The sequence below is a fragment of the Physeter macrocephalus genome, chromosome 4, assembly GCF_002837175.3.
Source record: "Physeter macrocephalus isolate SW-GA chromosome 4, ASM283717v5, whole genome shotgun sequence".
NCBI classification, from domain to species: domain Eukaryota; kingdom Metazoa; phylum Chordata; class Mammalia; order Artiodactyla; family Physeteridae; genus Physeter; species Physeter macrocephalus.
The window spans coordinates 131,677,060-131,689,072 of record NC_041217.1 but is presented as its reverse complement, the minus strand read 5'-3'; the positions used below and the strand labels follow the sequence as shown (position 1 = coordinate 131,689,072).

At 37.6% G+C, this 12,013-nt stretch overlaps 1 protein-coding gene across 14 annotated transcripts in view; it reads left to right on the top strand.

The window, feature by feature from the left end:
* Nucleotides 1-12,013, top strand: part of PATJ (PATJ crumbs cell polarity complex component) — a 363,430-nt gene that overhangs the window by 251,985 nt on the left and 99,432 nt on the right. For all 14 annotated transcript variants that reach the window (XR_008617259.1, XR_008617260.1, XM_028489331.1 and 11 more), the window contains 2 exons: nucleotides 1,984-2,056; nucleotides 11,323-11,403. Coding sequence is in view for 12 of the 14 variants with exons in the window: in XM_028489331.1 (XP_028345132.1) it covers nucleotides 1,984-2,056; nucleotides 11,323-11,403 (154 nt within the window). In the remaining 2 variants the exon portion in view is untranslated. The remainder of the gene's footprint in view (nucleotides 1-1,983; nucleotides 2,057-11,322; nucleotides 11,404-12,013) is intronic.

Here is a 12,013-nt window from a genome sequence, read left to right as displayed (position 1 = left end):
ACAGGTGCTGTGAGCATATAGTAGAGGTCCTGGAAAGCTTGTTTCAGGAAATGACATTTATGGTGAGCTATGAAGGAGAAATAGGAAAAAATCAGACAAAAGATTTGGGCATGAAGCATGCAGAGCAGAAGAGAAGAAGATGAGAGAAGGCCATGAGGTGGATGGAGCTTGGCTCAGCTGAGAAATGGAGAGAAGGCCTGTGTAACTGGGCTGGATCAGAGTGAGGAAGAGAAGGGAGAACAAGAAGAGGCCAGAGGTGGGAGCTAGGGCCAGAATGCTCAAGGCCTTATAGCCTCCCTAACAATTTTGAACTTGATCCTAAGTGCAATAAGGAGCCATAGGAGGATTTTAAGCAGGAGAAAGAAATATAATCAGATTTATGTTTTAGAACCATAATAACTGCTGGGCGAAGAATGGATTGAACAGAGGATGAAGAGTGTAAGTAGGGAGACCAAATAGGATGTTCTTAAATATATTAATTCAGGTGAGAAATGATGATCACTTGTACTAGGATAGGATGGAAATAAGTGCAAAGATTCAAGATACGTTTTGAAGATAGGATCAATAAGACTTCTTGATGGATTAGATATACAATTGAGCAGTGAGAGGTTTCAGGAATGACTTTTAGGCTCCTCGCTAAACAACTGGGTGAATATTGTTGATATTTACTAAGGTGGAGAGGAAGTTGACTGTGGAACCCTCCGGGAACTGAGCGGGATAAAGAGCTTTATTTTATTTGAGATGCATCTAAGACATCTAGTGGAGATGTAACGTGGGAGTTGGATATGCAGATCCTAGGCTCAGAAAAAGATCCAGGCTAACTGTGAATTTGGAACACATCAATATATAGTCTTTGAACTCAAGAGAATAATTCATGTAGTTGAGGTTATTGAACTCACACTGGAGGAGAAGGATGGGTGGGGTATAAATTTTAAAAAGAAAGGCATTTCAGGTAAAGGCAGTGATATGATTAAAGCCTCAAAGTAGGAAAGACATCGACTGTTGGATCTTTTTCCAATTGGTGAGACATAAAAAATAAAATGGGATAAAATGGATTTAAGTGCCCTTCTAAGTCAGATAGTGGCTATCCTATGTACACCGGACAAGAGATCTGTGAACAGTCTTAAATCTTTGCACACCAGTAAGAAGCTTCTTTGGTTTATATTGTGAAACCTAAAGTCAAACTTCACATAAATCTTGAGATAATTATTTTGGTTGTGTGTCATGAATGAACAGTAAAGGATAGATCTCCCACAGAACCACTGCTTTACCTACCATTTGTTACTAACATAGTGGAAATAGCCCAAATCACCAGAACTGGTATTCTAGGAGTTGTTCTGTGCCTGTCCCCCCCGGTAATGAAGTTTTAGCTCCCACCTCCTCTGCCCCAATTAGGATGACGAGGAGTAGAATTAACCTACCCCACAAAGCATTGTCTGTCTGGGTCTCTGTTCTCCCCATCTATCACTCCTTCTCACACAGTCCGCCCATGCGGGGACTGTCATATACATTCCATCATCCTTCATCTGGCAGAACAAATTTAGAAGCCAAGTGAGGAGGCTGGGAACCTTTCCAGTTCAAAGAACAAAATGCTCCAGACATTAATGGGGCCTAGAGGTTACACACTCCATATGAAAAATTTATACTCCTCGGTGTTGAAAGAGTTGATGCCTTTCCAAAAGTATCCTCTGCAGCACCTGACTTACTAAGCAGAAGTTGGCCGACTTCTAGCATCATCACTCGTTGTCACTAATAATTGTATCTTAGTATCCCTTGAGTAATACATCTGTTTTTGTACCTAATGGCTTTGCATGCTCAAAACCAGTGTATATTTACATTTTTTTTAAATTCTGTGGTGCTGTGTGTGCATTTTCAACTGAGAACTGAGGAGGTGATTCTAATTTGAGCCAAGAACTTAGCGTTTACCGCGTACTGATTCTGCCTTTTACTGTGTACTGATTCTGGCTATTTTAACATCCACAGAAATGAAGATGCAGTCAATCAGATGGCCGTTACTCCCTTTCCATTACCATCAAGTTCCCCATCTTCTGTTGAGGTAAGATGACTCCTAATTAGCTTAGTGAATGAATTACATGGATTTTCATTATCTGGTATTCCAAACTCAGAATTTATTAGCTGGGGTATTTCCCTGATTAAAATAGGAAGTATTTGAGGCACTGATTATAAAGTAATATAACAATGTTAAACAAACACATTAGAACTTAACCATATGAGTACTGCCTTACTCAAAGTTCCTTAAGGTTCATTCTAGATATGCAATTTGTCCTAACTAGGCATTTCAGAATTTATTAGAAAATTCTCTTTTTTAATGACTGAATCGTACCTTTCTTTATGGTTTAAAAAGACTTTAATACTATGATTGCTGGTGTCTTTAAATATTTTCATCTATTGATGAAGAAATTATTAGTACAACAAGATTGCTAACATAGTAATATGCTTCTAGAGATGGATGGATAGATAGATAGGTAGTTGGCTATATAAATAATCAGCTGAGGGATTCCCAGCTGAGGAACGTTACATTCTCTTCTCATTTTTTACTTATTAAATTATTTTTAATTCCCTAAAATACGCATTTATTATAACTAATCAAACAATGCAGTTATTAGAAAATTTTATTTTCCTTTCCCTACCTCCTAAAGGAAGTTGTTTTATTGTTTAGTATCTTTCCATACTTTTTCCTTTGCTTCTATAACAAAAATAAACTATTTGAATAGCGTCTCTTTTAGTAAATATTTGATCATATGATACTCTTTCCACTCAACAAGTGTTCGATGAATGCATATTACGCGCCAGGTACTATTTTGGATATTTTAAGATATAGGCATGAATAAAACAGATAAGTCTCCCTGACATGGTTCAGCTTACCTTCTAATGAGGAAATTAACTAGCAAATGCATAAATAAACTAAGAGAATTATCAATAGTGTTCAGTGTCTTACAGATAATTAAAACAGGGAATGTGGCTTGTGACTACTTTGATTGGTTATAGGGAAAGCCTCTTGGACAAGGTGAAATTTAAACAAGATCAAAATGATAAGAAGGAGCCAGATATGCAAAAATAAGGGGGAACAGCTTTCTCTGCAGAGAGGACAAAAATAGCTTTCAAGCAAGAATAAGCTGGGGGCGCATATTGGGAGCCCCGGAGAGTAGTGGGATAAAATGCGAGGGAGAGAGAGGAAATGTGACGTGGGAGGGAGAGAGGAGCTTTGTGAGTCAGAGTAAGAAGTTCAGGTTTTAGTCTGTGTGCAGTAGAAGCCACTGGAAGGTTTTTAACAGGGGAGTGAGGTGACATGATATATAGTGTACCAGATGGAGAATGGACTAAAGGAAGGTAAAAGTAATACACTAGACAGCAGAAGCCCAGGCAAGACCTGATTGTGGTTAGATGAGGTTTGGGGGTTGGAAGCAAAGAAAAGTGAGCTGATGATTCTTGATGTTTTGGATGTTGAATCAGACTTGATCAAATGTGGGAGCCGAAGGGAACTAGAGAATCGTGGATAGACCTAGATTTTTGGCTTGAGCAACTAGGTAGATGGTGGTGCCATTTACATTTAGGCAGAAATTAAGAGGTCGTTGTAGACTGGTTAAGTTTGAGGTTCATATTATGCATTCTTCTGGAATAGATTCTGTACATTAAAAAGAGAAAAGCTGCTTTATTTTGCTTAATCTAATAGTCATATTTAATATGCTGTATTATATATTTTTTCCAATTGACAGACATTCAGATTACTTTCCAATTTTTTGCCAGTAAAAGAATACCAAAATAAACATACATGTGTGATGTGCACACCTGCACACATGTGTATGTCAATCATTTGGTACTGGTGCTTTTATTTCTATAGCGTAGATTTCCCCGATGTACAATTGCTGAGGCAAAAAGTACACAACTTCAAAATTTTAATCTGTATTTACTAGTTACTATCTGAAAAGATTGTAGTGATGTTGACTCCCCACTGATAGCCATTTAGCCACAGCTTTGCTGGCACTGGGTATTTTCATTCTAACTGAGACTAGAGTAGGCAGTTAGTGGTGGAAATGAGGGGCCCGAGAGGGGTGCTACTTCAGTTCAAATCCTAGCACAACCATACACCAGACATGTGAACTTGGATAGTTACAGTAACTTCTATCCCCACTTATCTGTAGGGAGATAACAATAGTTCCTACTTCGTAAGGTTGTTAAGATTAAATGAGAGAGGGAGAGGGGAAGATATCTATATCTATCTATCTAGATCTAGCTATCTTGTGCCAGGCACATGGTAGCTACCCAATAAGTGTTAATACTTAATTCCTAATTCTTTTGCGTTTATAGAATGTCATATAAATCCTTTTTGTTTTGGATGGGTGGGTGGGGGTCAGTATTTTAGAATAATTTTTTCTATAGTACTGTTAGTTATGAATGTTCCCATCAAAATAGCATCCGCTTGGAACTGAATTTTTCTTTCATTGCCCATATTTTTTCTCAGGGCAGTGAGCAAGAAAACTAGCCTGTCATCGAATTGTAAATCTGCTACGAGATCCGGCTTTTGTGTTTTAGAGTGAGTAAAGGTGTAGTGTTGGTGTCAACATTTAGTTTGAGAAGACCATTTCTGGGGTCCTGTTTGGTTTCTTTTGTTTACTTTCTGTCAGGAATGACTTCTAATATTAACTGTGTATTTTCTCTAGTTTTCTCTGGTTTCTCTAGAAACCAGCCAGCTGGTTTCTGCTGCCTTCCTGCTGACAGGACAGCAACTTAGAAAAGGATGATTGAATATAGTATCTACTGTGTCCACTATCTTGGATGCATTGTCCCAAGTCCTATTTACATCCATACCTCTGAGAGACAGTATTTTTATTTCCACTTTACAGAAGAGACTGGGGTCCAGAGCGGCTATGTAGCATACGCATATGCCCAGAGGCAGCTGTGTTATTCAGCATTACAGTGTATTAACGTGCTGTGCACTCCACATACATCTGTTGATTTTCCCCCTTATGCCTTTGGTCCTATTGTTTCTTCCACTTGGGTTGCCTCCCCACTTTCTCTTTGTTAATTCATAACCACTAAGTCCATGGAGAATTGATTTTTGGAAGCCTCCTCCAAGTTTTCTATGACTCAAAATGAATAAAATAATGTATACAGATTAATAAGCTTAGCACCTGAAATATAAGTGCTCAAAAATGTGAGATACTATTCTTATGACCAACTTCATCCTACACTGTTCCCTTTAGTAATCTTTACTCTCTTCATAGTTAAATAATACTCATGATTCATTTAAAAAGTGAAAATTGCCCTTTGTCCTTTATGTGATATCACTTGGGCCTTATAGAAAAAGAGGGACCCATTTCTAAATGGGGTTATCAACTAGGATTCTGTCACTTTTCCCTCCCTCGTTATCTCCATGTTTTAATAATGTAGGACTGTAAACACCACACTAAATTGTATGCTTTTATAGGGCCAGGCTTACTGTCCTCCTGACCACTGATTCCTCAGTGCTTAGCATATAGTACTTGCTTAATAAATTCTTGTGGAATAAGTGAATGGTTTTTCTGCTGTATCCTTGATGCTTCATTTTAGTGTTGCATACTTACTTCTTATTGATTCAGTTCATTCTGCCATTATTTACCAAACACCTGCTTTGCAAAACATGAAAAGACTAATTGCACATAGTCTTTACCCTCAAGAGCTTGTAGTCCTATAGGGGAAATAAGACATGTATGTTACTAAAGCAAGGTGTCCTAAGAGATAAACCTTTAGGAGGAGTTCACAGAAGGCGAATAGTATTTCCTGGTAGGAGCACAGCTATTTCTGATGGATATATTGGATTTTAAAATATGAATATGGTTAGATAAAAATGTAGGAATAGCACAAACAAAAGCACAGAAGTAAGAAAAATCTGGGTGTGGAATGGGGAGAAGAATATAATGGGTATGTGAAAGAGAGTAATAGAAGATGGGGTTGGAAAAATAAATTGAGGTCAAATGAGAGAGTCTTGAATTTAAATCTCAGAAGGTTTGGATGTCATGCATTAGGCACTTGGAGCTGTTGAAGGCATTTTGAATAATGAAATTGTCTGATCAGGGCTTACTTCACGTAGATTAGTGTAATAGCAAAGTCAAAAATGTCTTGAAGTTGGAAACCCAATTAGGAAGTTACTGCTATGGTATCTCCTGAGAGGTATGAGGGCTCAAGTATACTTGGGAGGCAAGATATTTATTCCATTACTCGACAAGGCAGGCTGAATCTTTTAGAATATCTTTATAGAAGTAAGAACGTTCATTTTTTTCTTTTTTTCAGAAGTTGTGCTTTTTTGAATACTAAGTGAAATGGAGCAGGCCTCATAAAGAATGGAAAGGTTGATTACCCAGGGAGTCCTATTAGCATAATTTCCGTTTTATCTTTAATTGTGCATTGCCTTTCTGGAATTCTGAATAGCCTTGAAGATATGCTGATAATTGGGAGTAGGAGAAAGAAATTTAATTTGTCACATCAAGTAAACATGACTTTGCAGAAAGAAATATTTGTGAACTTAGGCTGGCAATGAAACTAATAAATCATTTTGTGGTTTTTTGAAGAATGTATTGGTTTTACGAAATATGGGGATGACAAAATTTAAACCAACATAAGTTTTATTTTGAAAAAGAATTTTCAATTAGAGAGGTATAGTTGCTGGGTTTTTTTGTTATTAATTTTGCTTAGTAAAATCTTAAATTAAAAGGAAAACAGTTGTATATACTCTTTTGTCATGTTAAATGAGGAAGGAGGGTAGGGAACAACACTATGGAATGTTTATCTGATCAGAAGTGTTTTTCCAAACCACAATAACATCCTTAACTAATTTAACTTTTATTGATAGCCTACTCTCAAGTAAAACATAAATTCCTACTGTCAATGTTCTTACTGTCTAGTTGGAGAAAACTATAGACAAATAGTGGGTATGAAAAAAATAAAGTAGTACAAAAATAAAATAAAATTTATTATCACTTTATGTTGAAGATGTTGGAGGAACCCAGCAGAGGAAGTTTAAAACTTTCAGAGGGTTTGGAAGAGACTTCTCAGTAGGGATTGCGTAGCATTTCTTATCAGTCCTTTTGTGGGGGAAAAGGGGGTAAAGTCTGTGTTAAATGTACAATCATGAGCCATGCCTTTTCCTTTCATTCATCTGTAAAGCATAATTCACTGTGGAATGTACTGACCACGGTCTTCATGAGGAAAGGTCATTCTCTTTGAGCAGCCTTGGCTGAGCTGGCAGCTTTGGACAGGTGGTTTGAAGATCAGCAACAGAGGAAGGGAACCCAGCCATCCAGATTAGCTGAATCATCTTGGGTGTCAATGGGCCACCGTCCATCAGCCAGATGGTCTTCAAACCACCATGATGCAATTGTGCTTTGGAAATCATGCCTGCTGACCTGTTTTTCCCTTTCCATCTGACTGATTCCTGTTTTTTAAGCTCCTAGTCAGCAGGATATTTTATATATATGAGCCATTCTGTTCTCAGAACAGAACCCACATTGTTTTTGTTCTGTGCTTCATTTAAGCATGAAAACTCTTTTATAAACTTTGGCTCTCCTAGGAAAGTAAATACTTTATGCTAACCTCTTTCAAGTCCAACTTCCTTTTTACCTCACTCTTTTCTCCATCTAGATTTTGACTTTAAACCCTCCTTTATGGAGCTATCTCAGACTAAACAAGTAACTAAAAACAGAAGAAATGCTTTAGAAGGGTCTCAAGGTACATTCAAAAAGAGCATCAACTTTGAAATGAGACAGACCTAGGATGAATATAAAAATGAATCTGACCAAGGAGACGAATGAGGCTCAGATGTCAGTGTCAAGAATCTTTCCATCTCATCAGGGAGATCAATTCTGTACGTACATAATTAGGATACAAATGAGATGATGTATGTGACATAAGGAGTTCAGGTAAACTGTTAGCTAAGCTTAGAAGAAGAAGAGACATCTTCCAGCTAAGAAGAAAGAAAGGATTTATGGAGTAAGGGGCATTTGAGACATGGCTTCGTATGATAAATTCTGTGGATGTAGATGTAAAGGGTATTGTTTTTTTGTTTTTATTCAAATCTTAAAGGATATGTAGGCCACGTGCAACCTAGACTGCCTTCCCCATGTTTTCTTAAATTTTCTAAGTTAAAGCATCAAACATCTCTTTTCTTTCCTTCTTTTGTATTCATTTTATAAAGACCAAGAAGATCTCATCTCTTTTACTCACTTTGCTGAGAACTGTAAAGACTTCTCTGATTTTTTAAACATCACTTTCCTTTCCCCAAGGAGACATATATTTAATTAGATGAATGGCATCAGCTAACCACCATCCTGGTGAAAAATCTCCTCTCATCTGGGACAGAGGAGTTGGCCATTTGCAGTGTTACTAGAGAAGCCACCTGTGGATTTGTTTTACAATCCAATGCTACAGTTACAAGCATTGTTTCCATTATATCCTCCAGTTAGATAGCATAGCCTCCCCAGGGCCTCTTCAGGGCTTCCCACAGCTTACAGAACTAGACCCACTAAGTAATCAAGGCATTAAAGGTTTCTCATCTATTATATACTGATTTTTAAAAGTATAATTTGTTTCTTCGGAATTTTTCTGTCTCTAGAACTTACCCACTGTCTAAAACACTGAAAATCTATATATTTTCAAGCTTTGTTTTTTTTTTGACTTCGGCATGTTTATATTATATGGTAATTTCTTGATTACCCAAAATTCATGGAGAAGAGGATGTATCTACTGAAATTTTCTGGTTAACAAATGCTAAAATGCTTTTTGTTAAAACCATGGTCTAGGGCTTCCCTGGTGGTGCAGTGGTTGAGAGTCCGCCTGCCGATGCCGGGGACACGGGTTCGTGCCCCGGTCCGGGAAGATCCCACATGCCGCGGAGCGACTGGGCCTGTGAGCCATGGCCGCTGAGCCTGCGCGTCCAGAGCCTGTGCTACGCAACGGGAGAGGCCACAACAGTGAGAGGCCCGCGTACCACAAAAAAAACAAAAAATGAAAAAAACAAAAAAAACCCATGGTCTAATGACAGTGATTTTTTTTTTTTAAGATTGTGAATCCTGTCTTCCATAAGATTAGTTACCAACACTGAGTACTGAAAAGAAAGAATAGAGAGAAACACGAGAATCATTTACTTAGGGCCTGGAGCATAGTTACCAAGAGCATGGGCTTTGGTGGTACTCTTACCTAGCTGTGAATCCTGGATCTGCCTCTTACTGGCTAGGAGTTCTTTAACAGGTTATTTTAAATGTATCATTTTTATCATCCTTGAATTGGGATCACAGTGGTACACACTTATTTAACCTTTTTATGGTGACTACATGAAACAGGTCATGGACAAAGAACCTGTCTCAACAAAAAGCTAGAAACAAAAATTAACTGTACCTAGTGTTGTGCTGATAGACGTTTTACATGTTAGTGCATTAATCTTCAAGGCAACCCGATGGGGTAGTATTTTTAAATTGATATTTTTATCTGTACTTTAAAAACAAGCACAAGTTGACCCTTGTAAAACGGTTTAAACTGTATGGATCCACCTATATGCAGATTTCTTTCAACAGTAAATACTACAGTACTACCCAATCTGTGGTTGGATGCCAAGGGACCACAGATACAGAGGACCAACTATAAATTATACACAGATTTTCAACTGTGGGGAGGATCTGTGCCCCTAATCCTCACATTAGGGTCAACTGTACTCAGATTTAGAAAGTAATTTGCAGAAAATCTCATAATTCTAATTCTAATGTCAAAGTTGAGATTTGAGTTCAGATCTGACCAATTCTAAAGCCCATGCTACTTACTTTCCTGGATTTTTTTCCTTTTAGATATTTCTCATAGCTCTCCTTTATTGTTTTTAACATGCAGTAATACACACTAATTCTTCTATCATTGAACAGTGTAGAAATAACTCATGCAAAAATTCCCTAATCCCTCATCCTACTCTCTAGAAGTATGCAACTTAAAAAGTTTGTTCTATGTGCTTGCAGATATTTCCCCTGCATTTATATCTACATGATGTATGGGGCTTTTTTCTGAAAAGATTGTGCTTATTTACATTTTTCAATGGTGTGTAAAAATTCCTGTTTCCCTACAACGTTATTAATACTGAATGTTCTCTTTCTATTCTCTTGTCCATTTGATAGATGAAAAAATGCTGTATCTTTGCTTTAATTTGCACTTCTTAAATTACCAGATTGAATGTTTCAAAATCGAAACCATTTCTCTACTAACAACCCCACCTGAATTTGTACTAATCCCAGATGGTGGTGTTTTAAAATAAAAATCCATATAAATACAATGCAAATACTCCATTTATTATCCTTATTCTCCTCTATGTGTCCTCAGAAAGCAAAGAAAGTAACTATAATATATAATATATCATAATTCAATTGAGGAGATGCCTAATGTGTTTTGGAATTTTAATGTGGCTTATTATTACCAGATGTCTCATTTACATTAAATAAATATTTTTAGGAATCCGCAGGAAAAAGTCATCAAGAAAGCAAGTACTGCATTTATTGGTTCAGCCAGAATTTATCAAGTGTTTTCTATTTGCCAGGCAGGGTGCTAGGTACCTGAGTTTCACAAATAAACAAGATAAACATAGTCTCCCATCAAACAGTTTAACCTTGTGCAGAAGATAAACAAATGTCTGAGAAAGTTTTGGCTGGAAGGAACAGAACAGCTAACTCAGACTGACTGAAAAAATAAGGAAGTAGATTAGCTCTCCTTAGAAGATTGCTAAGAATAAGGCTGGGCTTCAGGTTTGGTTGGTCCAGTGGCCCCATTTTGTCATCAGAGAACCAGTTCTTCCATCTCTGCCTTTGCTCTGTCATTCACAGGCTGCTTTCCTTCTGGTTGTGAGATGGCTGCCCATGGCTATTTGCACTTCATGCTCTCTTGTTAACTTGGGAGGTATGCGGACTTCTCGTGGTTCTTTTAAGATCTACGAAGGACCTTTCCAGAAGTCTCCAGCAAACCTCTCTTGGTGTCTCATTGACCAGAACTGGATCACGTACCCATTCCTGACAAAATCATTGGCAAAAAGAATAAGATTAGCCTTAAGGCAATCAGGCCTTCTCTTGGGGCAGAGAGTAGGGAATCAGCTTTCTCTAAGGTGTATCTCTGAGCGACAGGATATTGTAGATACCTTGGGAAAAAAAAAAAAGAAGACCTACTGGAAAGGAAGAAAAGAAGAAACAATATCCACTACAACAGTAAAACAAGCAACTATGATTGAGTATACATACTACAGTTCAAGTCAGTGCGAGTAAAGAATGACATCTTTGCCATTTTCTTTTTAATGTCTCATAGGATCAGAGTGGCACCAGTGAGGAAGAGGGCAGTCTCGAAGCTTGTATTAAACAATTGCCTAGAAGTGAAAGCTCCAAACTGGTGAGAATACTGGGTGTTTCATCCAATGTTCTTTTTAGGGATGAACTGTATATATTTTGGATCAGTTGTGTTTGCTTCTCTAGGAATCTTGATCTCTGAGACAGGGGAAGCTATTCCATATAGCGAATGACCCAAAGAACAGTGTATTCTCCTACTTTCTTCATATGTGAATTGTGCTGTCTGGGACTAAAGAAGCAATCTCTTTTAAATCTTGTTTAATATTGGGTTTCTTTAAGGCTAGGGTGGTGCTGAATTAGTTCTAGAGGCACGAAAAGAGTTGTTAAATGTATTCCTGTGTTCATAATAAAAGATACTTAAACTTACCCAGGGGCTAGAGCATTAGGAGAGAGGCAGTTTTAGAGAACTCTTCCTCCTTATGTGTCCTAACGTTTCATATCTTGTTATTTAATATTTATGGAACTTTTACTGGGTACCCCATGCTATCCTGTGTTCTATGTTCATTTTCTGATCCTCATAGCTGTAGGTGGCAATATTTTTCTTTTACATGCGCGGAAACTGAAGGCTTGCTTAGAGATGTTAACTAATTTGCCAAAGGCCACTCACTAGTATGTCATAGACCTGGAGATTGATCTCATTCGGTCTGACTCCC